At 58.7% G+C, this 27,775-nt stretch overlaps 4 protein-coding genes across 4 annotated transcripts; 1 reads left to right on the top strand and 3 right to left on the bottom strand.

Annotated features, from left to right (window-relative positions):
- Window positions 1-384: 384 nt before the first annotated feature.
- On the bottom strand, window positions 385-1,256 carry LTHEOB_5953 (FAD binding domain containing protein; the record flags this gene model as incomplete). Its single annotated transcript, XM_035515155.1, has 3 exons — window positions 385-723; window positions 775-1,151; window positions 1,205-1,256. The coding sequence occupies 3 exons, from the start codon at window positions 1,254-1,256 to the stop codon at window positions 385-387; spliced, it is 768 nt and encodes a 255-aa protein (XP_035373084.1).
- A 1,199-nt stretch (window positions 1,257-2,455) lies between these two features.
- LTHEOB_5952 (Oleate delta-12 desaturase) lies at window positions 2,456-3,803 on the bottom strand (the record flags this gene model as incomplete). The annotated part of the gene is made up of 3 exons (XM_035515154.1): window positions 2,456-2,736; window positions 3,028-3,649; window positions 3,708-3,803. The coding sequence occupies 3 exons, from the start codon at window positions 3,801-3,803 to the stop codon at window positions 2,456-2,458; spliced, it is 999 nt and encodes a 332-aa protein (XP_035373083.1).
- An 803-nt stretch (window positions 3,804-4,606) lies between these two features.
- On the top strand, window positions 4,607-7,972 carry LTHEOB_5951 (Cytochrome p450 family protein; the record flags this gene model as incomplete). Its single annotated transcript, XM_035515153.1, has 9 exons — window positions 4,607-5,004; window positions 5,065-5,259; window positions 5,317-5,449; window positions 5,502-5,576; window positions 5,690-6,171; window positions 6,226-6,279; window positions 6,336-6,454; window positions 6,613-7,046; window positions 7,103-7,972. 9 exons carry the CDS (start codon window positions 4,607-4,609, stop codon window positions 7,970-7,972), a joined length of 2,760 nt encoding a protein of 919 aa, XP_035373082.1.
- A 204-nt stretch (window positions 7,973-8,176) lies between these two features.
- On the bottom strand, window positions 8,177-26,512 carry LTHEOB_5950 (Nonribosomal peptide synthase; the record flags this gene model as incomplete). Its single annotated transcript, XM_035515152.1, has 21 exons — window positions 8,177-10,399; window positions 10,466-11,407; window positions 11,462-13,879; window positions 13,946-14,315; window positions 14,358-14,668; window positions 14,723-14,956; window positions 15,023-15,160; window positions 15,218-15,278; window positions 15,327-15,397; window positions 15,479-15,548; window positions 15,591-15,673; window positions 15,734-16,091; window positions 16,200-16,297; window positions 16,361-16,441; window positions 16,496-16,618; window positions 16,691-16,783; window positions 16,835-16,852; window positions 16,901-16,933; window positions 17,003-17,143; window positions 17,198-22,657; window positions 22,724-26,512. The coding sequence occupies 21 exons, from the start codon at window positions 26,510-26,512 to the stop codon at window positions 8,177-8,179; spliced, it is 17,115 nt and encodes a 5,704-aa protein (XP_035373081.1).
- Between the last annotated feature and the right edge of the window lie 1,263 nt (window positions 26,513-27,775).

Here is a 27,775-nt window from a genome sequence, read left to right as displayed (position 1 = left end):
AGAGGGCCTGCAGTCATAGCGGACAGATACGTGGCGGCGCTCGGCGTATCCGGGCAAGTAGAACGCTCCGACTATTTATGTCCCGTACCTGACAGGCCGAGTGTGGGATGTTGTACCCAGCCTGTCGGGTCTCCCGCCCGGCCCGGCCTCCCGGGCCAATTACCATCACCGCAGGCCGTCTCCGGTAGCAAAGCACTGTAGAGAGCACGGGCCTGCTGCGTCGACAGAGATATGCATTGCTTGGCTTAGTTACAACGCCGATCATATGATACCTAACCGGGCAAACAAGGATTGGCGGCGGAATCACGCTAGTAAGAGAGAGACCAACTGCAACACGCACGATAGTAGTTCCACCAGTCCAGGCGCTTCTGCAGGGACCATGAATCACAGCTTGCTGCCAGCCTCACGCTCGTGAGTCACGTCAGGATCCAGTGCGTTGATGTAGCCTTCAAAGGCCCTCTCTATCGGCAGCTTCGGGATCTTGCGCAACGCAACTTCTTCCAGCGGCCGCGTGACCATCGACTTGAGCTGCTGCTGTCTTGTGGAGTCCTCAAGAAGCCACTTTACCTTACCCATGCGCTTGGCCTGCACGTCGGCGAAGATGCTCGCGAGGTCATGACTGAGATTCGGTCCGCTGGCAAACTTTCCCTGGCGAAGGCCGTCGGCCAGCGCAGCCGCCGTTTCGAGCGCCGCGTTGGCTCCTTGTCCGGACGTCGGATCCAGCTGAGTTGAGGCTTAGCGCGTGTGGCTTGAAACACAAGCAACGGGACGTACCTTGTGCGCGGCGTCCCCAATGATGATGATGCGTCCATCGTACCATTGTGGGAAAACGTGCTCCATGCACGCGGTCAGAGTCGATGTGATACGAGACTGGTATAGCTCCCCAAATGTGACGGTTTCTGCAACGTAGTCGTCCCAGTATCTGTGCGCGATGGCAAGCTCGTCTGACTTTGAGAAGCGCACATCATCCACATCCAAGTAGAGTCGCCGCTCCAGCCGGTGCCAAAGACACCAAGACATCCGCCCACGTGCCCCGCCAAGCATGAGGTAGGAGTGGTTGCGCTTGAAGACTATCGTATTTGTTCCAGGGCCGAACTCGCTACGTGATGGCGACATGCCAAAGAGACAGGCGTAAGCGCACGACGACCAGCCTGCGATGCACGGTCAGCGACGAGTCAGAACGGAAGGCTTTGCTAAAGATTACCTTTCGGCCCTGAGGGTGTACAGGGGTTTGGATTCGGCGCGGAGCGGAGCATTTGTGTCCTTACCCTGCTGTAGGTGCCATCTGCTCCAACGACAATGCTCCCGGAATAAGTGGATTTCTTGGTCTTTACGGTGACTGTGTTCTCCCTCTGCTCTATTCCGATGACTTTCTCCCCCAGTCTTACTTTGCTTTTATCTGTCAGATTGTCGTACAGGACTTGAAGGATGTGTCTGCGCTCCAGCAGATAGACAGGATGTGCGAATCTATCCATGAGCAGCCGAATTAGCACCGACGCGTTTCACACCTCCAGATGTACCACTTGCCTTTCCGTGAAGAATTCCACCACCCCTTCGTATATGCGCAACGGTGCACCATCTAGACCGCGGAGAATGGACTTGTCAAACGGCGCACCCGCCGATAGACGCGCAATGCACCCGATGCGTTCAAAAACACGTGCGCCGTTAGGACCTATTCCGATAATGGCCCCTTCGTCTGGAGCTACTGCGTTGCGTGCTTCCAGCACAATGAAGTCTGTTTCGTCCCGTTCGAGGAGATTAGCCAAGGCCAGGCCAGCAATGCCGCCTCCAACAATGATGACCTTTGACATTGTCAAATCTTTCCCGGACAATCAGTATTGGCCGCAATATCTCTGCCCTGCTATGACCGTAGCACAATTAGTAAATAATCAGATCTAAAATACCCGTGGCCAAGGCGGGTCCAACCGCGAAGTCGGTCTGCTGCACAGTCTCCCGTCCCCTCGGTTGCACTAAAGTCTGAAGCTAGTCCAAGTAGAATTTCAACTGATTAAAGTTCAGGTACAGAGTTCGGGCGTTCTGCAGCTTTTGGCCGACTGGATTGTATGTACGACAGTGGCTCCGATCCTTACGACCGAAATTTGCCCGCTATAACCGCTGAGAAGAGACTGTGGCAAGTCTCTTGCCATGGCTTGACTCTGGACCAGCAAGATCTGTGAATGCAGACCTGACGCGTCGACTCGTAGATGGGGTGATTGTGGAGCCTGGCTTATCATGCCTACATTTTTTTTTCTAGATGAGTGGGTAAAGGTACCTAAATGAGGGTGGTAACTGAATCTAAACTCCTTTCGCAAAAGTCCGAAACCCAAACGTCCCCTCCAATAATAGCAGTAATTCTAAGCACGATCGCACTAGTAGGGAACGGACGGATGATTCCGATATGCTTCGATACCCCGGCTTCCCCGCCTCCACTTTCTGCGTTTTCCCCACCCTTGCCTCACTGCTTTGACAGGACCCACTGGACCACTCCAGAACCGTCAGCGTCGGCCGCTGAATCGCACGCGCGATAAGTAGAGTAAAGCGACCCGAGGAAAGACCGCTGCTTCTCCTGGCGATAAAGAGGCCCCAGCAACGGCATGATGGCTCGCGTTGCCTCCTCAGCTTTGTAGAAGGGGATTTTCGGGAACAGGTGATGCACGACGTGGTAGTCGATAATCTCGTGGAAGAAGTGGCGACCGACGAATCCAAAGTTGCGGTCAACGGTGCAGAGCGCACCTTCTGTAAACGACCACGCTGTCTCAGAGAGGTGCGGGACGAAAGGGTGGGTGTGGTGTAGATAGGTGATGGCAACTCATGGACCTGGAGGTTAGCAGGTGTTCTGAGTCAACGTGTCTGGGGTTAATTTTTTACCGAGCCAATGGTGCACCCAGAGGTATGGCATGCCGTACAGTAGCGCGACTCGCCCAAACCCAATCGCTGATCCCAGCCTCCAGAGCAGACACGCCATGACGACTAATCCCAGGTCCGATAGCATGATCTGCCCTCTTTGGGACGGAGTGAAAAGCGCACTGCTGGGATCAAAGTGGCTTGCGTTTGGCAATAGCTGGCGACGATTGCCGTTCTTGGGAAGACTGTTTTTCCCGGCCGTGATGTTGAAGAGGAGGTAAATCTGCCAGCCCATGAGTTGATGCCCCAGCAGGTGCAGTAGCGTGTATGCCGGCGTATCCTCGGCGAGGTGAGACAAATGGGCGAACCTCGAGGGTGACTTCCCCTCTTGGTGTAGCCGAGGTACAAAAACGACATCTTTCTCCATGTGCCCCGTGTAGCGATGGTGTCTTGCATGCGTGATTTTCCAGGAAAAGTACGGCACCATAAGCGACGAGTGCACCAGCCAGCCAGTCGTGTCGTTGATGATTGCGCTCGGTGAGAAGGCCGCGTGCCCGCATTCGTGCCCAATGATCCAGAGGCCCGTACCCACGAAGCCCTGCAAGACTCCATAGATGATCCAGGCAGCCACGCGCACTGATCGGACCGGGATAAAGTCTATCTTGACCGCCAGGTACACGAGGAGCGCCGCGTAAATGACGTCGCGCAGGAGATAAGCAAAAGAGCCAAGAGTAGACCGGTCGAAACATGACCGAGGAATTGCTTCTCTGAGAGCGTCCAGACTCGGGGTGCTCATTTCGGCGGGCTGTACACATGGCCTGTAAGTATCCACTCTAGGAACAGCGAGCACAAGAGGGGGTTACTTTGTCACCAGGCTCTGGCATTTCCTGTGGCGTGTCTCTGCAAACACCCTCTGTCTTCTCCACGACAGGAAGTAGCTCCTGCTTGATTGATGACATGCTGGTGTACTGGACGGTAATCTGTTGTGGATTCTGGTGGTGTATTCTGGAGTATTGAACGATGACCAGAAACACCCCATTTATAGATACCATCCGCAACCGTAAGCAGGCGTGCAAGTCAGTTCATGGTCTTCATGCAAGTCTCAAGACCAAAGCAAAAGTGCTCCAGCATCCCATATGTCCACGTTGTCGTATGTCATATCTACAGCTCCGCACTTTTGCCCGCATCGTCGCTAATTTGATTCCATACCTTCCCAAAGCGTTTTGGTCTCCGTCTGACTCAATGTTTGATCATCATGTCTCATTTTTCAGCTCATCGAGTCATGCCGTTGAGCGGTGCATACAGATAGTGAAGGTGTCGTGGTCGGGCAGCTCCGCTCGATGGCGTGAAACAGGAAGCACGACGTCGGTGATGTGGGGCTTCGTTGATCCGGCCTAGATCCTGTTATGTATACTGGAGCTAAACGAAAAGTAGGAAAGAGAGACGATATTCGTGTCTTAGTACGGTTTGGGTAGCTTGCCACACTCCGAATGTTCAAGATTGACTCATGAGAAAGAGGAATCGGATCAAACGAGGAAGGAGGGAAGTACTCCGGTCCAGGTACCAAGGAGAGTGGGGGTCAGTGATGCATCGTAATACGGTCTCAAACACGGTCTTGCCAAAGAAGACACAGACTGACATGTGAAGCAAGGGCTTGGGGTGTGTATATAACGGGAGCGACTGGTTGAAATATTTTCTGTTGTCAAAAGACTTCATTTCTCTAGAAGAAAAATACACCCTTTTGCTGTCAAGCTCATTCATCATGGTTGCTTCTACCATCAGCATGGAGGACACGACATCTATCTTGTTCAATGGATGGAAGAGACCTGCGGTTGCCCTAATTCTATCGTTGTTGCTGGTCAACTATCTAGTGGGCATATGGAAGGCTCTGAGATCCCCTCTTTCAAAAATTCCCGGTCCTTGGTACGCTCCTTTCACCACGATGCATCTTCGCTACGGCTTTGCTACAGGGAAAATTTGGAAGGTTGCCGAGAAGGCGCACAGACAATACGGCAGCATTGTCCGCCTCGGCCCAAGGCAAATCTGGATTGCGGATAAGACGGCGATGCAGCAGATTCTCTCTACGATAGACTTGCCAAAGGTCACCATGTACGCAGAAATCTCACGAGACCGCTTTGCGCCAGGTCTGTTTGGCGAGATGTGAGCAAACACCCGTTTCACCACAAGCAAATTTCGTTGGCATAGACTGATGCTCGACAGCCGTCCGGAACCGCACAAGCGCCTCAAGCGCTTTCTCTCTCCAGCATTCACCGTTTCATACGTTGACAAGCTGGAGAGGTATTTCGCAAAGAGCATCAGTGACTTGATCGCGAAATATGAATACGTTCTCGGCGGCAAAGGGGACGGTGCCACTATCGACCTGATGGATGATCTGCACAACGTTGCTTTGGACATGTAAGCGACCAATAGGTGCTCGCTTTTGTTGATGCGCTGACACGATTGCCGGAACAGCATGGGAGAGAGCTCATTTGGGCGTGGATTTGGGCAAACTAACCCCCAGAAAGGAGTCGAGGAGGGCGCTGACGAAAAAGCATGGAAGATGATACCGCATGCAATTTTCCATGGGATGACCAAGAGATACCAGGTGAGCCCTGTGTAAGCAAACAGATGATGTTTGTGCTGACGCCCTGGGCTAGAATGTCTACGTCAAGAGGTTTCTCCGCAGCTTTGGAATTGACCTGAAGTTCGACTGGCCAGCCGAAATGGTCAAGGTACGATTTCCAAGCTTCGCTCGCGAGAACTGCGCTAACGTTACGAGGCTATTGATGTCGTTGTTGAGAACCGCGCCTCGAAGCTGGAGGCAGGAAGGTCTGATGTCCTGCAGCATTTCCTCGAAGAGGGCGCACGGCCAGACACGGGCGTACGCATGAATACGAGAGATATCGTCGATCAGATGTCCGAGCTCCTGCTTGCGGGGTCTGAAACGACGTCGGGAACGATTGCGTGCCTATTTCTCGAGCTCGTCCAAAATCCAGACGTCAGGGAGAAGCTTCTCCGCAGCCTGCCTGTTTTAGGACCAGAGGATCCAGTCGTTGACGGGAAAACGGTGCGTCTTGACCCGCAGTACGAGTACCTCAATGCATGCATCAAGGAGAACCTCCGGCTGCACCCGATCGCATCGGAGATGGGCCGTCGGACCGGAAAGGAGTGGGTAAACCTCATGGGCTACAGTCTTCCACCGGGCACTGTGGTGTCAGCGTCGTACCGCGATCTACATCGCAACCCAGAGTTTTGGCCGGAGCCAGAGCGTTTCTGGCCCGAGCGCTGGCTGGACGAAGATCGCCGTGAGGGGGCACCGGCGCCCGAGTAAGTTGATCTTCGGCGACTTTTGCCGCGAGAGTGTGCTGACTAGAGGGGCAGTATGGCGGCTTACTATCCGTTCTCGGCGGGCAAGCACTCCTGTATCGGGATCAAGTACGTCTCCTCGGATGCAAATGCCAGCCTCGACATTGTACTAATGCAGTGAACAGCTTCGCGTGGGCGGAGATGCGCATGGTCGCCGCTAACATGTTTTCTCGGTACGATTTCGAGGAGGTCCCGAACCAGACGATTGATTACCGTCAGTACATTACCATGCAGTTCAAGGATGGTTCGTGGAAGGTACACCTCAAGCGGAGACAGGGTTAGTTAGTGTCTGTGTGCATGGAGCCGGGTAGATAGTGTCCATTAAGCCGACGCCCCGTATCTGTGAATATAAAAGGCCATCTAGCCGCCTCTATCACTCAGAGCCATCATCTTTCTTGCCAGCCTGCACCATGTCCGATCCGGCCCAGCACCTCGGCCAGCCCCTTTCATTCCCCATATCCGGCAGGACTGCACCCAACCGGTTCCTCAAAGGGGCCATGTCGGAACGTCTCGCCTCTTGGGATCCGCATCCCCTCAGCCGCGGCGTGCCGTCACGGGAGCTGGCGGATCTTTACGAAGTCTGGGGACGCGGCCAGATTGGCGTCCTCGTGACTGGAAACATCATGGTCGACCCCGCGCACCCGGAGGCCGTGGGCAACGCGTCCGTCCCTTTGGGTGCGTCGGAATCCTCACGCCGCTTCGAAGCCTTCAAGGACATGGCAAGCGCAGGAAAAAGGCACGGAAGCCTGATGATTGCACAAATATCTCATCCGGGCCGTCAGTGCGACGTACGGATCCAGCCCGACCCAGTGTCTGCCTCGGACGTCCAGCTCCAGGTTTGTTGCAGTCTCGCAATCAATCCCTTCGCACAAATAATGACCAGTAGGAATAGGTGACAGTGATGGGGATGCGCTTCGGCAAGCCCCACGCGGCGCAGAGCGAAGAGATCTCAAGGATCGTCCGACAGTTCCAGTTCGCGGCCACGTACCTCGAGCAGGCTGGGTTCGACGGCGTCGAGGTGCACGCGGCCCACGGCTACCTCGTCGCGCAGTTCCTGTCGCCGACAACTAACAGGCGCGACGACGAGTACAGCGGTGGCAGCCTCGAGGGCCGCGCGCGGCTGCTTGTCGAGATCGTGCGCGCCATCCGCGCCCGCACGTCGCCCGGCTTCGTCGTCGGCGTCAAGCTCAACAGCGTCGAGTTCCAGCAAGACGGGCTGCGGCCGGACGAGGCCCGCGAGCTGTGCGCCGTGCTGGACGGCATGGGCGTCGACTTCGTCGAGCTGTCCGGCGGCACGTACGAGGCCACGGCGTTCGCGCACCGCGAAGAGTCGACGCGCGCGCGCGAGGCCTTCTTCATCGAGTTTGCCGCCCTGATTGCGCCAGATCTGCGGCGCACCAGGACTTACCTCACTGGCGGCTTCCAGACGGCTGCTGGCATGGCGGATGCGCTGGCGACCGTCGATGGCGTGGGGCTTGGTCGCGCGCTGTGCCATGAGCCGTTTCTCTGCCGTGACATCTTGGCTGGGTCGACGGCTGGAGTGGCGAGGAGCCTCGTTGATGGGAATAATGTAGCGTTGAGTAACGCCGCTGCCCTGATGCAAATGTGGAGACTCGCGCTGGGCAAGGAGCCGTGGGATACCTCTACCCCGGAAGGTATGAGTGCTATGCTCCAGCTCCTTGCTCGCTACCGGAAAGAGTTCGAGCGGGCAGATTTTACTACCCCCGGCGACTTTCGAAGAACAATTCTTGCAGTGCTATAGGGTAGTTCTTTGTTGCACTGTGTACTGTAGCAACTCTGTACTTAGCTTCGTAATCTGAGCAGGTTATAAAGGAGCCACCCGGTCAGCCACTCACTAAGCCCTCATGCCACTCGTTCGGTGCAGACAATATCATTCGTTTTCATTACCCATTGCAACAAAAAAAGGAAAAGTAAAAACGCATAAAGAACCTCTAACGCCATGGTACTATCCCAGCTTCGGCTCGAAGATGAGCTCTATCTTCTCCTTGGCCTTTGTTTGATGTCCGCATGCGAGTAGTCTCGCCGCCTGCAACCTCCGCGTGGGACAGTCAAACACGCCTTGAACACCCAACTCGAGACCCTCGCTCTCGCAAATGGCGGCGAGCTGCATGGCTGAACCCGAATCTCCGCCAATAGCGAAGAAAGAGATGTCGTTGTCATCGATGATGCAACGAGATGATGATGCCGAGGATTCTGGCAATGGAAGCACCTTACTCCACAGCTCCCTTAGTCTGTTCATGAGGTGGTTTTGCCGCTCACCCTCTGGGACACTACCGTGGTCATCTCTCTCGGCTTCTGCAACAGCCTGAGGAGTCTCATTGCCATTGAGGCGGATCCGGACGAGGGAATTCAGCTCCCGGGGTGGCCGCAGGGAGCTCAGCCGGCGACGTGGATCTTCGTAGATAGCTCGTACCGTATCACACAGGTGGCTTGTTATGGAGGCAGCGACATCATCCGAGATCGAAGACCTGTTGTACGCGAACTCAAGCCGGGTCTCATCGGGCAGAGGCACCGTAGTGATCCAGCAATCGATGACGTCATCGCAGACCCCGGGGTACGACGCATTGCCAAGGTAGTTCCATTTATCGCTGCTGCTGCTGGCTGGATCCATGGTGCCTGTTGAGGCGAAAACGCTCTCGTCTATGTTTTGGTGTTGCACAATGCTGCCGAACCTGGTGGTCGAGGGCCAGTCCGCACTCCTGCAGATGGTAGGTAGAGGTGTGGTCTCAAACGGACCCATTTCAACCTGTTGGCGCCGGACGTGCTCGAGGAGGTCGGAAGCAGTCCAGTTCTCACGGCCGTCCGCCAATGAAACGCGGTTGGGCACCACATTGATGCAGGCACCAACCATCTCACCGACTCCGGCAACTTCTGGGTCACGACCGAAGACCAGAGAGCCAAAAGTCACGTCTGCACTGCCGGAAAGGCAGGACAGGACGATCGCCCAGGCGGATTTTACAATCATTGCAAACGTGGCGTTGCCAGGTCGGGTGTCGTACCGCGGGAGTATGCCGACATGTTTCCTGTCTAGCACCCTGCGCAGATGCGTCTGTTCTGCCGGCCCCGTGAACGTAGTCATTGTGCAGCCGCGCAGGAGGTCCCTCCAGAATGACTGGGTTCTCACATCCCGAGAGGTCTGGAGCATGTGACCGATGAAGCGGGAGAATGGAGGGGAAGGCTTTCCGCCGCCGTTACTCATGCTCGCCTGCTGAAGATCGTTGAGGATGGTACTCCAGCAAAACCCATCATACTGCGCATGAGACATGCCAATTGCAAGAAGATACCCCCTACCATCGGCGTACTCCGCTATTCTGTATCTGGTCAGGACTTGGTCAAAGTTGACTGGATTAGGGACGTTTTGATCGAGAAGAGAACAGAATGCTTCCACAGAGTCACATGGCTCTAGCTTTTGGAAGTCGATTCGAGGCCGTTTGTGGAGCTGCTGGATGAATTGGCCGTCGATGATGCGGAAGGTGGTACGCAAGGCACTGTGACGCTCGCTCAAGAGGCCACAGGCTTTGCGCAGATGTAGCTCGTCCGCACTGCCTTTAATCTGAAGTAGAAACCATGCATAATGGGCTTTGTGTCTCTTCTGGCCCTGGATGAGCGACGTTGTCTGAATGGTGGTACACGGGTATGCGTCGATCACTTCATTGTCGCTCTCTGTCCCCTTCTCCAACAACCTCTTCCTAATGAAGTCTGGGAGTAAGGAGAACTTCGGTGGGCATTCAAGGTTGTCTCCAACGGGGGAACTCTCGTCAGCAACGCTCGACGGAACTAGTCTAGCCATGTGTAATAGTGTTGGTGACGCGTAAACGTCAGCGACCGACATGCTGATCCCTTTCGTGCGTGCCAGTGTCGCTAATTTAAGCACAGTCAAAGAGTCTGCTCCAAGGTCAAAGATGTCATCGTGTGCCCGTATTGACTGTTCGGGGCACCCGATGACTGAAGCCCACATGCTGCGCAACATGGTCGCGGCTGTTGTCAATGAAGGAGTAGAGGGAGGCGATGGCGGTGGAAACTCAGCATCCTGGTCGACACTGGCGGCCGATTTCTCTTCCCACCTGGTGTATGCTGCCCTGAGTGCGTGGAAATCGACCTTGTCTGCGTTGGATAGAGGGAGATACGAGACTGTGATGAAGATGCGGGGAACCATGTACCTGGGTAGCTTGTTTTTCAGCCGCGCTTGCAAGAGCTGAAATTCCCCAGACTCTGGTCGCAATCGAGATTCTACCTGGACCAGGGCCCTACCGCGGTCTCCCCGTTCAGGCGGCGGCGAGGAAGGAGAAGAAGAGGAAAATACGACCAGTCGCTTCTTGGCATCACCAGTGGTCGAGAAGTAATCAACGGCGACTTGCGTGCCTGGGCACAGCGTCCTGATTGCGTCGTCGATTTCGCCCAACTCGACACGCTGGCCGTTCAGCTTGACCTGCCTATCCTTCCGGCCGAGGAAATACACCGAGCCGTCGACATGATGCCGCCCAAGATCGCCGGTCAAGTACACCGGGGACGCGTAAGGGCAATCGGTCACGAAACGGCTGGCCGTCTTGACGGCATCATTCAAGTACCCCCGTGCCAGTGTGCCCGACAAGGCAATCTCGCCCACGCAGCCGGGCGGCACCAGCCGGCGCGGGTTGCCCGGGTCTACGATCCAGACCTGGCTCGACATGGGGCGACCAATGTTCCGCGTGTCGACGCCGGGAACCACGTTGCGGTGGACGATGGCGTCGATGCACGCCTCGCTGGGACCGTAGATGTTGAACAGGCGCACTCCGGCCTCGTGCGCGTTGCGGATGTTCTCCTCGCGCACGACTTCGCCGCCCAGGGCGATGACCTTCACGGTCGGCGTCGCGCACAGGTCGATCAGAGACGCCACGGCGGGCGACGTGCTGATCTGGTCCGCCCGCAGCCGGTTGATGGCGCCGACGAGGTCTTGGCTGCGCTCGCGTTCCGTCGGGATGCACAGGCACCCGCCGTGCGACAGCGTCGCGAAGATCTCGAGTATGCTGGGGTCCCAGCTCAGGCTGGCGAGGCCGAACATGCGGGTGGTGCAATCGAAGCCATACGTCGCGGCTTGCGCCTTGACCGTGGCCGTGAGGGCCCAGTGCTCCATCATCACGCCCTTTGGCTCCCCAGTGCTACCAGACGTGTATATGACGTACGCGAGGTCGGAAGGCTGTGCTCGTGGGAACGAGGGGGTCGTTCGTGTCTCCAGCATTTCCATGTCTACCTGAACCACCGTCACGCCTCTGTCGCTTATCTGGCGCACCACTTGGCTTGCTGCATCTGACATTTCCTTGGACACGAGCATAACGTCGGCCGCCACGTCATTTGCGATGGACTGGGCTCGCGCAACGGGTAAGCGGTGATCGAGAGGCACGTAGCTGGCTCCCAGCTTCAGGATCGACAGCAACGCCACGACGGCCGTAGGGGACGTCTCCATCCAGACTGGTACAATCATGCCGGGCCCCACGTTCTTGCCAAGTCGCAGCAGATGATCCGCCAGCGAGTTTGCCCGTTGCTCCAGCTGCGCATAGGTCACATGCTCGCCGCAGCCCTCGATGGCCTGCTTCTCCGGGTGAGCAGCAGCGAACCGCTCGATCATCTGGTGCACACAGTCGGCCTCGGGCTGGATGGGTTCCCCGGCCCAGTCTCGAAGGCATTGTTCGTCGGACGCGGAAAGTAGTGCGGCCTCGGAGACCAGCGTTGACCCCAGCTCGACACCGGCCAACAGCCGGATGGCCGTCTCGTATTGGCCGAGGATGCGCTCCACGTGGCCGATGGAGAGGATTTCCGGATCAAATTGCGCCGCGAGGAGCACGTCGTTTCCTGGCCCGGCGACGGTGGTGGCCTCCAAGAACAACGGGTACGGCTCCCCAAACATGGCACCGACCTGCGCCTTCTCCGAGGGGGCTGAGCCGAGACTGAAGTCCCGTCCACCACCGTCCGTGCTGCTGCTCCCCGCCGACTGGATCGCCAAAAGGCTCCCAAAGTCCTGACGCGCGCCAGCGAAAGCCTTGCGCAGTTTCGCCAGGTCGATGAATTGATGGGGTATCATGGCGACCATGTGTGACTGGACTTGCTCGAGCACGGCCGAAGTGGTCGTGCTCGCGGGGTCCAGGACGACCCGAAAGGGGACCGTGTTGATGGTCGGGCCTCTGATCCCCTCGATTCCCGCGACGGGCGCATTTCGCCCTGAGAGCAGCACGCCGAAGCACACGTCGCTGGATCCGGCGTGCCTCGAGACAACAATGGACCAGGCGGCCGCTAGAATCGTCGCCATGGTGATGCGCTGAGACGCCTTCTTTTCGATTGCCGTGACGGCGCGTTCGTGATACGCTGTCGCGCGGATTGAGTGGTGTACGCGGTCGGCGACCTCGGGAAAATCAGACACGGCTGCGCCGTCTAGATACACGTCCCAGAATTCTTCCGCCGCCCGGATGATGGATGGGTCGCAAGCATACGCGACCATGTCTTTGAAAGGCGTGGTGGGGTCCGGAGAGAAGTCAATGTCGTGATACAGACAGCGCAGGTCCTCGACCAGGAGCGGTAGGGACCAGCCGTCGTACATGGAGTGGTGGCATACTAGCTCGAGGTAGATGCCGTCACCGCCCGCCGTCAGGGTGTATCGATACAGTGGTGACCCGTAGCGGAAAGCCGTCGTCTTCTCCCGCTCGGTGAATTTCCGTAGAGTCTTGAGATGGGCGGCAGAGCTTAAAACGACCTGTAGCCCACCAAAGCTCCTATCGAAAATGATTCTTGTCCGAAGAATGTCGTGCATCTCGACCAGCTTCTCAAAGGCGTGGTACAGCCTGTTCACGTCCAACTTACGAGGCATCAGGAGGCGGAAGTGGCCGTGGTACGATCCTGTCACCCTCTCCGATAAGAACATGATGCCGTTCTGCAGCGGAGTGCAGGGGTACATGTCCTCGATTGAATTGGAATCGATGCCAAGCTGGGACGCTGCGTCATCCAGGAGATGTTGGAGCTGTGAGCCCGCAGGCTGCTGCAATAAGGAGAAGGGTTTCGTTGTGGCACCAACGCAGTCATCATCTTCGTGGGCCGACAGCACCAGGTCAACCATATCGCCCAAACTCCTACACCGATAGACGTCACTGACGGTAATGTGCATGTTTTTCCGCCGCAGCTCTGCCACGAGAAAAATGGCCGAGACCGAATCGCCGCCGGCGGCGAAGAAGTCGTCTTCCGCCATTATTCGGATCTCGCTGTCGCGACGTAGCGCCCGTCTCCAAGAATCCGCTACCTGATCGTGAGTTTCTGCTACGGAGGTCCTGTTGCTGCCGAGCATCTTCTGCTTGCTCTTTGCTCGCTCGGCTCTGTTAAGCGTAGCGCCGCGCTCCGACTTTTCCGGCTCGGCGCTTCCAGCGGCCTGATAGAGACTTAGAACCCCAGCTACAAGGCTGCTAGCCGCGTTACAGAGCATCCGACGATCGGTCTTGCCAGAAGTCGTGCGCGGCCAGACCGGCACTGGTAGGAGCAGCGAAGGTATCATGTAGGCCGGCAGCAAGCGGCGAAGGGATCCAAGGGTCGCTCGAATCCAAGACTTCAAGCTTGGCGGAGGGCTGGGAGCGATCAGTTCCGGCCGTTCATCATCGGCATGCTGCGCCATGGCCATGATCTCCGGGGTCTGGACGAAGGCTACGAGCGATTCGTTCCCTGCAATAGAAACCCTCGCCGCCATGACATTGCTCACAGCTGCCTCGCATGATTGCAACGCCGCCTCGACATCACTCAGCTCGACACGCACGCCGTGGAGCTTGACTTGACGGCCGTCCTTGCGGCCCAGGAACTCGATGGTGCCGTCGCATGCAAACCTGCCGACGTCCCCCGTCTTGTAGATGCGCCGAGCCTCGCCGTCTTCAAGCCATGAGACATGGTCAATGAAGGCCTTTGCCGTCTCTTCGGCATTGTTCAGGTACCCCCGAGCGAGCGTTGCGCCCGAGATGACCAACTCGCCGGCACAGCCTACAGGAAGCAGCCTCGTGTGGTCCTCGGCGTCGACGATCCAGAGCTGTCCGCCAAACGGCGACCCGATGTTGTTTGGCGGCGTATCGCGCTCCACCCTGGCCGCGCAGCAATGCACAGCGGCCTCTGTGGGACCGTACGCATCGAAGAGGCGTCGTTGGGCGGCGGAGCTGGCCCACGATGTCCACGCGCGGACGGCCGACGGCGTCCGGGCCTCGCCCGTCAAGCAGAGCAGCTCCAGCGAGGGCGCCTCTTCCGGACGCATGGCGCCCGCCATGGTAGGGGTGAGGAACGCAACGCCCACCTGCATGCTCGCCACCACGCCGGGCAGATTGCTCAGCCTCTCGTCGTCGGCGGGAACGCAGACGGCCCCGCCGAACGCCAGCGTGGCGAAGACCTCGGCGACGCTGACGTCGAACGCGTAAGAGCTGAACTGCAGAGTCCTGAAGGGCTTCTCGCGCCGGTATCCAAACACTCGGCCGTATTGCGTCATGCTGCGGCTCACGCTGCCGTGCTCCATGACAACGCCCTTGGGCCTCCCCGTGCTTCCGGACGTGAATATGACGTAAGCCACGTCGTGCGGGCCGGTGCAAGGCTCTGGCGTGCCGCCGCCGCCGGCACGCTCGCGGCAAGCGGCGGCGTCGACGACGAAGACGCTTGCGCCAACAAGCTCGTCGACGACACGGCGCTGCTGAGCCGCCGACACGAGGACCAGATCCGCGCCCGTCTGCTCGTGGACCTGTCGGAGCCGCGCCCCCGGGTGGGACGGGTCGAGCGGCACGTAGCCTCCTCCCGCCTTCAGGACTGCCAGCATGGCGATGACCATGTAGCTGGACTTCTCGAAGCAGAGCGGGACCAGTTTGCGCGGGCCGACGCCGAAGCGGCGTTGCAGATGAGCGGCGAGCCGACTCGCAGCGCGGTCCAGCTCTGCGTAGCTGAGCGTCTGGTCGCGGGCGAGCACGGCGACGCGCTGCGGATGCAGCCGCGCGCTCTCCTCGACCAGCTCGTGGAGGCAGATTGGGAGCCGCGGCAGCGGGGGCCCGTTGAAAGACAGCATCTGGCTGTAGTCGCCGGCGGTCGTCAGGTTCCGCACCAGCGCGGCCACCGACGACGCGCCGTGTGCCGGGTCGACGAGGAGCCCGACGGCGCGCGAGAAGTGGTCCAGCAGCCCGCGCATTTCCTGCCGCGAGATCAGCCCGTCGTCAAAGCTGGCTTCGGCACGCAGGCCCCGGCCGTCGGCCAGCTCACAGCATTCCAAGACGATGCCGTACGGCTGCAGCATCATGCCCGTGCCGCCCGCCGCCTCGACCGGGCGGCACAGCGGGGTTGCGCTGGGCGAATCGGGCGGCTGGACGACCAGCAGATTTGCGAACCGACACGCCGCCTCTGCGTCGCGGCTGGCCCCGGCGATGGCGCGGAGGCCGACGTGCTCGCACGGCGCCGTCTCCAGCGCATTCTGGCCGATGCGGCTCAAGTACGCCCGCACCGGCTCGGCCATGTCGATGCGGACGCGCACGGGCACCGTGGCCAGCGTCGGCCCTGCCATGTCCTCGACGGCCAGCACGGGTTCCATCCGGCCGGACGCGACTGCGCCGAAGCAGACGTCGTGCGTCGGCGCCGGGCGGCGGCCGCGGACTGCGAGCACGAGGGCCCACGCAGCCCTGGCGACATTGGAGAATGCGAGTGTCCGCTTGAAGTCCTCGGCGAAGGTGGTGACCAGCTCGACGGACTGGCTGGTCTCGGCCCACGGGCGGCCGGGGGGGAGTCTGGGATAGTGGTCGGCATCGGCGCCCGCGAGCTCCTTCGCCCAGAAGCTCGTGGCGGCGTCGCGATCCAGGCCGAGCAGATGCTGGACGTAGGCGCGAAAGGGGGGCCTGGGCGGCGGATCACGCCCGGTCGTGTAGGCGCGTTGCACGTCGTCCCACAGCAGCCGGGACGACCACCCGTCGTAGATGGAATGGTGTCTCGTCAGCCGGAAGCACCGACCCTGCAGACTGAAGCGGACAAGAGGGCTGCCGAGACCCATGTCTTCTTCTTCGTCGGGCGACGACCACGGCACCGCGTCGCCGGAGCAGACGACCTGCACCATGTTGTCGTCGACCTGGCACAGCCGAGTGCGCAGCATTTCGTGCCGCCGGTACACGGCGTCCCAGGCCGCCTTGAACCGCGCGACGTCGGTCGACGGCGCCAGGAGGAACTGCTCGGTTGCAACATAGGCCCGCGGCTGGCGCAGCGTGAGGGCAATCAGGCCGGCCTGGAGCGGCGTGCACGGGTACACGTCCTCGATGTTCGCGATGCGGTACGTCTCGCCGATCTGGCGGCGGTGCATCGAGGGCATCGGCTCGGCGGCTTGCGGCTGGAGCTGGGCCATGTGCAGCGCCATCTGCTCCAGCACCGGGTGCTGGAAGATGCATCGTGCCGGGAGGGAGATGCCCTCGGCCCGGGCGTGCGCCGACAGCTGGATGGCCGCCACCGAGTTGCCGCCCAGCACGACGAAATCGGCGTTGATTCCAATCATGTCGGCGTCGACGGCGAGGACGTCGGCCCACAGGCGCCGCAGTGTCGCCTGCGCGGCCGTCTCGGGGGCGCGGCACTCGGACGACAGGCTGGACGAGACGAGGTCGCTGCGCGCGGCCTTGTCGTACAGGCGCCGCAGAGCGCTCCGGTCCGTCTTGCCGCTGACGGTCATGGGAATGCTCGCCAGCGGCAGCACGGCCTGGGGCACCATGTACGGCGGCAGGGCGGCGCGCAGGTCGTCGAGTGCGGCGCGGACGGCCGGGCGCACGCGGGCGCCGCTCTCGACGGCCACGAAGGCCACCAGCGCTTGGCCGGCCACGACGTCGGCCACGGCGGCGGCGATGTGGTCGGCCTTCTCGAGCAAGAACTCGATCTCGCGCAGCTCGACGCGCAGCCCGCGCAGCTTGGCCTGCGTGTCGTTGCGTGCGACGAAGACGAGGGAGCCGTCGGGCTGCTGGCGCACGACGTCGCCCGTGGCGTAGAGGCGCGCGACGTCGCGGCGCGCCCAGGGAAAGCGCGCGGCGGGCAGGAAGACGGCATCGGTCCGGGCCGTGTCGCCGGCGTAGCCGACGGCTAGCGTCGGGCCGGCCAGCAGCAGCTCGCCGGGGCAGCCGACCGGGGCCAGCTTGGCGCGGTCGGCCGCGTCGACCACCCAGGCGTACGCGGCGACGGGGTGGCCGATGTTGGCCGGATCCGTGTCGCGGCCCACACCGACGTTGATGACGGCGTCGACGCACGCCTCGGTCGGGCCGTAGTCGTTGATGACGCGCACCCGCCCGCTCCAGGCGTCGACAATATGCTGCGTCACCGGCTCGCCGACCAGCATGAGCGTCGACAGCCCCGGCACGCGGTCGGGGTGCTGCAGCATGCCGCCGACGACCGTCGCCGTCAGGACCGCCATGTCGATGCGCTCGGCGTTGATGACGGCGGCCAGCGACGTGAGCCGCTGCTCCTCGGTCGGCACGCAGACGCAGCCGCCGTGCAGCAGCGTCATGAACATCTCGGTCAGGCTGCAGTCGAAGGCGTACGAGCAGAACTGGAGCGTGCGCGTCCCCGGCCGGTACCCCAGCCGCGAGCCCTGCGCCAGCATCCTCGTGCTGAGCGCCGTGTGCGAGAGCATGACGCCCTTGGGGACGCCGGTGCTGCCTGACGTGTACATGATGTAGGCCAGGTCCGTCGGCTGCGCCTTTTGCGTGCTGCCGTCTGCCGCCGCCGGCCGGCCGTCAAGCAGCTCCCACTCCAGCACTGCCGCCGCCGCTGGCGCCAGCGCGCGGCATAGAGGCTCCTGCTGGCGCGAGCAGAGGAGCATTTGTGCCGGCGCTTGGCCGACGATGCTCTTGAGCCGGTCGACGGGGTTGTCGATTGCCAGCGGGATGTAGCCCGCGCCCGCCATGAAGACTCCGAGCAGCGCGGCGACCATCAGCGCCGACTTCTCCATGCACACGAGGACCAGGTCCCCGCAGCGCACGCCTCGGTCGCGGAGCAGCTGGGCTATGCTGCGGGCCGCGCCGTCGAGCTCCGCGTACGTCAGCCGGCGGTCGTGGCCGTCAACAGCGCTGAGGCCCGTCCACTGGCCGAGCCGTTGCCGGAACGCTTCTTCGATGCGTTGCTCCGTTGCGTCCACCTTGCTGGCATTCCAGCATGCGATCTGCTTCCTGTCCTCGTCGCCGCACAGGTCGACGTCCCCCACCAGGCCGCCTGCCCGTTCGGCGAGCTGCGTGGCCGCTTGACAGAAGTGGTACGCTATCCACCGCACCTCGCTCTCGCAAACAACGCCGTCGTCGTAGTTGATGCGGATCGTCAGCTCGCCATCTTCGCCCAGCAGGCAGTACGTCGACAGCGCGTACGTGCCCACCATGGACTCGACGTCTACTTGCTCCAGGGCCAGCCCGCCCGGCTCGTCCTGCAGAGCCGGCTGCTCCGGCTGGATTATGAGCAGCGTGCGGAAGCTGCATGCGTTTCTGGCATCCTCACCCAGCTCGCGGATGCGCTGCAGCCCGAGCTGCTCGAAGGGCAGCGCCTGCGCCGCCTGGTAATAGACCTGCTCGAGGTACTGCGCGACGCTCAGCGCGGCCTGGGGTTTCAGGCGCCGAGGCACTGTCACGATGGCCGGCCCCATGAGGCTGTCGATTTCCGGCACCGCCGCCGTCCTGCCCGAGCGCACGGTGCCGAAGCAGACGTCGTCCGAGGCAGCATGCCTGCCGAGCACGAGGCCCCACGCCGCCTCGAGCACCGTGGGGAGAGCGGTCCCGCGTGCGCGTGCGATGGAGCATGCAGTGCTGGCCCACGCGGCGGCGCGGAAGCCGTCGTTCTTCCTCGAGTGCGGGAACTCGGTGGCAGAGGCCCCGTCTAGGACCGTCTTCCAGAACAGCGCGGCTTCGCTTGAGTGCTGCGTGCTGCCGACGAACTTGACAAACGAAGGCATACGGTTCACCCGATTCAGCTGCCCAGCGCCGCCGTACTCTCGTTTGATGGCGTTGACCAGTAGGTTGGTGGCCCATCCATCGCTGACGGCGTGATGCTGCGACAAGACGAGGTGTGCTTGGCCCCGGCCGTCGTCAACCAGCGCAAACCGACTCAGCGGCTGCCCGTACTCGAACGGAATCTCCCTGTCCCTGGCCAGGAACTCGTGCAGTGCATGGCCATGCTGGCAGATACCGACGTCACCGCGTATCACGACCTGGAAGGTGGTGAGCTTCGCACCAACGAATATGCGGGTGCGGAGGATGGGCTCGGCATGCCACACCCGGAGGATTGCCGACTGGAGCCTGTTCATGTCGACGTCGGTTCCCAAGATCTTGAAGCAATTCTGCGCCACATAAGACCCAGCCTCCCTCGAGCTCAGAGCCATGAGGCCTTCCTGCAGCGACGTGCACGGGTACACATCCTCAACGCGGGCCGCGTCGACGTTACACTTCGCCGCCGCGTCCTCGATGCATTCTTGTTCCGACATGCCCTTGACCAGCGAGAACCGTGCGGGCCCCTCCGGCTCCAGCCGGCGCGAAGCCTCCTCCAGGGACCGCGACATATCAGCCAGTGTCGTGAACTGGTTCACCTCCCCCCCAACGACGAGACGAAACCCCTTCTTCCTTGCCCCGTACAGCAGTTTTATGAGCGTCATCGAGTCTCCTCCCAGGCCGTAGATGGTATCGCTCGCGCCGATGCTCTCGGGTGGCAGGTTCATTGCATTGGCCCAGATATGCCGCAATCGACTCTGTGACGCCGTCTGCAACGCCGTCTTGCCGCCGTGGCTGCCCACGTCTCCATTTTGTGGCTCGGTCTGCATCGGCTGCTCGAAACCCTCTCCACAATCCGCCTTGATGGCCCCGAGCGTGCCCTGCATGGAAGACAGACGCCGAGCGATTTCCGTGAGCTGGCGCAGAACACGTCGTGCCTGCTGCTCGGCGATGCTGTCCGGATCGTACTCGATCCTGAATCTGGCGGACCCGGTCGCGTGGTCGGTGCACAGAAGCACCACCAGCCCGTAGTTCAAGGACATGGACGTTTCCTCGTCGACCGGCCTGAGATCGAGGAGCACGCCGGCGGCCCGCGCCCGTCTTCTCGCGTCCTGCTGGACGACGAGGAGCGTGCGGAACGCACACGCGCTTCTGCAACCTTCGCCGCCCAGCTGCCTGATCCTCCGCAGCCCGAAGTGATGGTGGTCCTGCAGCGCCCGCATCTTGGACTGCACGAGCGCCAGAAAGTCGGCGGCGGTGGTGGTGGATTGCTCGCCCCCTCCCGTCTTCTTCAGTCTGAGCGGAACGGTGGAAATCGTCGGTCCGGCGACTTCTTCCAGACCGGGGACGTGTCGCCCCGAGAGCGTGACTCCGAAGACGACGTCCTCGGTCTGGGCGTACGAGGACAAGAGCACGGCCAGTGCTGCGGCGGAAACGACGGCAGGCGTTATGGCCGAGCGGTTCGACTCTTCCAAACATATCTGGTCGGCCGACTGGACCGCCGCCCTCGTCTGAGGGAGACGCCCGCTCTGAGGCGCACGGGGGAAGTTCGAGGGGCTTGTGTGTTCCAGGTTGCCCCTCCAGAACGCCGCTGAAGCTTCGTAATCCGTGTTGGCGAGGTGACGAATGAACTTCGCATAGCCGGGCCTACCTTGGCGCTCGCTTCCCGGGGTAGAATAATTGTGTACCAGGTCGTCCAGGAAGAAGCCGACTGTCCACTCGTCGTAGAGGACGTGGTGCATGTCGATCTGCAAGCACGTATCTCCACGATCGGTACGAGACAGAGAGTAAGCGAAGAGGCGGTTGCCTTCTATCCCAGCGTCCTCTTCATGGCCTTTCGTCGTCCATGGGCCGTACTTGAGCACCACTTGGGTAGTACCGCAGGAGAGGTGGGCCAGAGTCGTGCGCAGGATTGGATTCCGCGCAATGACAAACTCCATGGCCGTTCGGAGTCGATCAAGGTCCGCCGAACCGGGTAGATGGTATACCCAGCGAGCCATGTAAGCCGATTTAGTGTGCAAGTTGACCGCAGCAAGGCCTTCTTGAAACGGTGACGCTGGATACATATCCTCGATCTCTTCCACGTCGACATCGCAGACCTGCGCAGCCTCGACCAAAAGACTTTGGACAGATCCAGGAAGCAGAGAGAAGGGATCCGGAGTCTCGGCTTCACCAGTCTTGGTCTTTTCTGCAACGGGGAGTTCCACCGCCGCTGCGGCCATTCTAGCAAGGGTGGGCCTGTCGTAGACATCTGCGGCGGAGAGTTGCAGCCCCTTCTTCCTGCAGACGAGCACCAGTTTGATGACCGCAAAGGAGTCGCCTCCGACCCTGAAAAAGTCGTCGTTCAGACCGAAGGGCGTTTCCGCTGACAGCACCGTCTTCCACGCTTCGCAAACGCACCGCTCCAGCTTAGTCTGCGGGGGTAAGCGCTCGGAGGCGCCGCGCGTCGAGTTCATGGCCACGTGGTGATCGCCATGTGCGTCGTTCTCGAGCGCATCTCGGAGACGCCTGCGGTCTGTCTTGCTGGATGAAGATAGAGGGAAATGGTGGACTGGGATGAAATATTTCGGTACCAGATGCCGAGGAATCCTCTCCGCCAGACGCACCTGCGCGTCTTGGCAAGCAGTGTAGAAGTCTACTGGGACGAATTCGGGATCAACAATCACTGCCGACGTCTCCTGTTCATCCCGACCACCGTGGACCAGCACAAAAGCCACCAAGGAGAGCGATGACTCTGCTTCTGTGAGACGCGCCGAGTCGACGATGGCCGAAGTGAAGATGCCCCCCAGACGGCGAAGATGATGCTCTGCCTCGGTCGGCTCGATGCGGATGCCGTGGATCTTCACCTGTCTATCGTTCCTCCCAACGTACCTGACATCACCGCTGGGTTCACGCATGCCCAGATCACCCGTGAGATACAGTCGAGAGCCGGCTACGGCAGGCCACATCCACTCTGGTGGCTCGACAAATGCCTCGCCACTCTTCACAGGATCGTTGAGATATCCCCGGGCGACGGTAAAGCCAGCGATCGCAATCTCGCCGACGCATCCAATAGGCGACGGAACAATGCAGCCGGTTGAGTTCCTCTGCACGATCCACATCTGTCCAGTCACAGCCTGTCCGATGTGGTCCGGGTTGGCGTCGTGAGTCAGCCAGTCAGCAGCCGTCAAGCACGCGACCGTCTCTGTGGGGCCGTAAGAATTGATCAGTCTCACCCGATCAGCCCATTTGCGAATGACCGAGGCAGTGGCCCGTTCACCACCCAGGTTTAGGATTTGGAGGTTTGGCACGTCCTCGACTTCTATCGTCTCCGCTATGGAGGGGGTCAGAAAGGCGACGTTGACGTCCATTTCGCGCATCGCCTCCGGATTAAGACGATCCTGCTCGTCAGGCAGGCAGATGCACCCGCCGGAGAGTAAGGTGCAATAGATGTCCTTGAGCCCCATGTCAAACGTGAAAGTAGTGAACTGGAAGACACGATGCCCCGGCACGATACGTAGCATTCGTGCAAAGTGTGACATGGCTGTACTGACCGCAGAGTGGCTGGAAGCCACGCCCTTCGGTTGTCCTGTACTGCCCGATGTGAAAAAGACGACTGCAAGATCACATGGAGAAGCTGGCATGTGGTGGATATCGGTGGGGTCAAGGTCAAGCCCTGTCTCAGATAGACACTCGTCGTTGATCTCCAAAGCCTGCCCACCAACGTTCTGCATCGCAGGAAAGCATCGTGAAGAGCAGAGAGTGAGTCTTGACTTCAGCAGCCGAGTCATCTGCTGGAGGCGTTGGACGGGTTGGGATGCATCAAGTAGCACATATGCAGCCCCTGCCTTCAGCACAGCCATCATTGCAATGATTGCCAAGGCTGACTTCTCGAACGCAAGAGGTACAATGTCTCCTACTCCAACGTTGTACAAGTGGCTGAGACGTCGGGATAGAGAATTTGACAAGCGGCCAAGTTCGCGATAAGAAACAGTCTTTGGCGGAGAGAATTGGCGGATGGCGACATAGTCGGGGAAATTATCAACTGCCTCCTGCACGAGCTCGTGGAGGCAACGATCGATCTTCGGTGAATGGCTGCGGCTGAGCGCAAGGACTTGTTCCACCTCGGCACGATCCATAACCTCGATGTCTGCGACAGCTACTTCGGGATCTGCAAAGCCAAATTTACGGAGGGCCGATTCGAAATGGCGAATAACCCAGAGTAGCATCTCCTTTTGAACAACATTTTCGTCGTAGTGAGCTTTGATCCTGGCGCTTTTGGAGTCCAGCGGAATGTACTCGATGGCAAGAGGATATGTACGGAGCACATCTGAGCCAAGGTGTTCCTCCTCTCTGATAAAATCACTGAGATTATCGGCCGATGTGTCATATGGCTGGACGACCAGAATTGAACGGAAAGAACAAGCGTTCTTTGCGTCTTGTCCGAGGCTCGCTATGTCTTGAAGTCCATAGTGTTGATGTGAGATTAACTCAACAGAATGCCGATGGAGCTGCTCTAGGAAAGATCTCAACGTAGTCGACCTGTCCCATCGAACCCGGCAGGGAACAGTCGTCATGGTCGGGCCGATTATACGGTCAACATCCTCGACAGGGAGATTTCGACCAGAAAGAGTGCTGCCAAAGGCTACGTCGTCTGTCCCTGTGTGTTTGCCTAAGACAAGAGCCCAAGCTGCCTGGATGACCGAGGTGGCCGTGACTTGAAATTTTTTGGTTGTGGTCGATGTGTCAACATTGATGTCATGGATCAGAGTGTGATGTGACGTGAGCTCCCCTGTCCATTTGAGCGTCATCCTGGGGAAGTCGGTTACATCACAACCATCCAAATAATGTCTCCAGAAAAGAGAATGTTTCTTCCCGTTGCTATTGATGTCTTCGACAAGGTAGGCGACGACTCTCTTGAACGGAGTGACAGTAGGTGCAGGTAGATCTCTAGATTCGTAAATCTTTTTCAGTTCCAACAACATTAGTCCTTTCGTCCATCCGTCGAACAAAGAGTGGTGGATTTTCATGATAAACTTCCATGCATGTGCAGTATCGTCCCAAACAACTCGGCCTCGACACAGACTGTCTCCAAATGACATCGTGGAGTTGAAGACATCATCGCTGATGGGTGTAATCCGATGGCGAATTGTTGCTTGGAGCAATCCACCGGCTCCGAGGCCGTGCACGATCCGATTTTGGAGGAGAGGGACTCCGGACTGAAGTTGCTCCCACGCAACCTCGAACCGGGTCTTGTCAACCTTGGGCGAGAGTAGGAAGCTCATGACGCAGATGTAAGCATCAGATCTACGGGCCGCCAGCGCCATCATGCCAGACTGCAATTGTGTGCAAGGATACACATCCAGAACATCATCAGGAGCAACATGGCATTGTTCTGCCACTGAGGCCTTCAACTCCTGTAGGTCAGCGCCCTCGGGTGCCAGGCTGAAGGGCTCCTCATCGATGGACTGGCCCGTTCGCGCGGTGGTTGGCCGTTCCCTGGATAGAGAAGCACTTAGCTGCGAGATCGAACTTTCCCGAAGTGCTTGCTGCACGTTCAAATCGATTCCCTCTCTTCGGGCCAAGGACACTAGTTGAATGATGGTCAAGGAATCGAAGCCGATGTGCAACACTGGGGCATGAGGATTCACGGCGATGACGTCAACACCCAAGACTCTGCTGCACAAGCCAACCAGCCGCCGTTGTATGGCTACACTACCACTGGATGTGGCAGAGTCCTCTTGTTCGGTGTGCCAAGCCTGCATCAGCTGCGTGTAGTCTTGCTTCGTCATGCCTTCCAGCCATCGTTGAACCGAAATACGGTCGAGTTTACCGCTAACAGTGAGCGGGAACTTGTCAACAACCCACCAGATACTAGGCACCGCTTGGGGCGGAACCATCTCTTGTACGCAGGCAACCAAGTCCCTCAGTCTTTCACGTTGAACGGACTCGGTAGGCTGGAGAACATTCATCTCAGGAACCCCTGTTGTAATCTGCTCCCAATTCCCCCCAACATGATCGACTGTCAAGACTGCAGCAAGCCTTCCTTGCAGAGGTCCAGATTTGGGGGCCAGAGAAATACAGTGCCGGGTTACTGTATGGCTGCCAATTGCACTCTCAACATCGCCAAGGTCGACTCGGACCCCATGAACCTTGACTTGGCTATCTTGTCGGCCCAGACAGCGGATGACATTATGGGCACCAGAGAGCTGAGTGACCACACCAAAGTCCCCAGTCCGATAGAACTTCTGAGATCCACGATGGAAGAAGAATCCCGAATGGCTGTGGTCAACCCCCAGGTAACTGCGGAACAATTGAATACCACCGACGCAGATCTCGCCGACCGTACCTAGCGGAGCCTCTTCTGCGCAGCCCTCCAGCATGACTAGGACTTCTGAGCCTTTGATAGCAGTGCCAATGATCTGTGGATCGGCTAGATCGCCTGCAGTCATGTCCTGAACGGTACAAACGATGGTCTCGGTCGGCCCATAGGCATTGATGAGCCGAACCCGATGGCGCCACTGCTGGACAATTTCCGCCGTCAATGGCTCCCCAGAACTGGCCAGGACTTCTAGGGACGGTACACTTGTCGGGTCCAGGAGGGAAATCACCGTAGGTGTAAGCTGCGCGTAGTTGACGTGGGTGTGGTTCACGAAGCCTGTGAGATCGGACATCATGTCCGAGACGTTACCCATGACCAGGCATCCACCTGCAAAGAACGTCATGAAGAGGTCGAGACCAAAGACATCGAAGGTGTATGCTGCGAATTGCAGTGTTCTAGTGTGTTCGTGAAGCGCAAACAACTCCGCCAAAACGCGGGCATTGTGAAACACTGCCCTGTGCTCGATCATGACGCCTTTGGGGATACCAGTTGATCCTGAGGTGAATATGACATGGCAGAGGTCATCTGGGCTGACTGTTGCAGGCAGATTCGCGGATGCTTGCTGCTGAATCTTTCTGTCGGTCTCCAAGTCGTCAAGTACGAGGTTTGTGGTCAGACCATCAGTAAGGTGTAACGTATCTTGAGACGTTAGCACCAAACCAGCTTGAGAAATTTCCAGAATTTTCTGAATGCGCAGTCGGGGCGCATCGGTAGGTAGAGGCACCCATGCCAGCCCGGCCTTGAGCACTGCGAGCACAGCTACCACAACCAGAGGCCCCTTGTCCAGGCTGAGCGCCACCGTGCCTGACTTCAGAGTACCGGTAAATCTGATATACGCAGCTAGCCGATTTGCAGAATCATTGAGATGGCCATAAGTGAGTCTTCTGTCGCGAAACTCGACTGCAACCCGCTCGGGGTGCTGGAGAACTTGTTGCTCGAACAATTGATGCAGCAGCATCATGGACCGCTGGCAAAGATGAAAATGATGCTTCCGTGTAGAGTTCGGACCAGCGGGAACAAGCAATTTATGAAACTGAAGGAAAGTGGCAGCGTTGGTTCTGGTGCTGGCTGGTGGCCTTTGCCATTTGATGCAACCCCCCCTCCCCCACAGCAACAGCAGTAGAGATGCGTGTGGTCCAACTTACCTAGCTGTTCGTAGTAACCGTCCAAATCTAATTGCTGCAGGCGTTCCGTAGATCGGACCAAGTGCTTTCGAGCTTGCGGACATCCCCCGCTGATCTTGATAGCGGTGTGCAATCTTGAATGTCGGCATTAGAATGCTAAACCCCACGCTGCAAGCCATCGGAACCAGTTTTCATTCTATGACTGTAGTGTTAGAGTATGATGCCGTTCTTTTTCCAGTGCGGTCTGTGCCTTTAGCATCGGATGCATGCAGAGAATGTGTCTGCTGTGCTTCTTTCAGAGACTACTTACATTGTAACACGTAGAAAATATTGAGGCACCTAATTTATTGTTAGTATTTCCCACCTAAACGGACTCTATACTTATTTAAGCGCAGAAACGAGGCACAAGAACACCCGCGGCTGAGTTGACAAGGATAAAGTCACTGGAAAGGGTTTCCAAGCGGTTAACTTCTAGGTAAGACGTACTACAATGTCGAGGCCATGAATATGTACAGAATGCATCTCTACGCCATCTCTATGCATAGTTACTCAATCGAACTGCAGCACGGAAGAGGCATCCACATTCAGAGTGTGGCTGAGCAGCCAAGGAGGCTCGTCCATATCGAGATGGATAGAGTTTCAACCATGCAGCCGCAGAACTCTTGCCTCTGCATATCAAGCGCAAATCCAAGCCCTGTGTATGTGAAAGCGAATGGATGGTTTGCATCGTCGGCGTCTTGCCAAAAGCGGCAAAATTCCGGCTAGTTCTAGACCGTCGGAGTGATTTCCGTTCTGGTGTCGGAATGTACGAGAGCCGTACGAATATCGCCAAGCTAACTTGCAGATACATGTATATCATACTTGATTGAATTCTATCATCGGGATTCGACTAGAATTGGTAAAGCTCCGGCTTACTTTAGGCTATCGGAATACTCTAGCCCTGACATCGCAGCCTTCGGGAATCGTACGAATACCAGTGTGCCAGGGCTAACTTCCGTGTGCATGCACATATTACGTCATACATTTTCATCGTCGGAATTTAACCAAAAACAGTAACACTCCGGCCAAGACTAGACTATCAAAATGTTTTCCGATTAGAC

Source organism: Lasiodiplodia theobromae (assembly GCF_012971845.1).
Source record: "Lasiodiplodia theobromae strain AM2As chromosome Unknown scaffold_17, whole genome shotgun sequence".
Taxonomy (NCBI): domain Eukaryota; kingdom Fungi; phylum Ascomycota; class Dothideomycetes; order Botryosphaeriales; family Botryosphaeriaceae; genus Lasiodiplodia; species Lasiodiplodia theobromae.
This window is presented reverse-complemented; position numbering and strand designations above follow the sequence as displayed.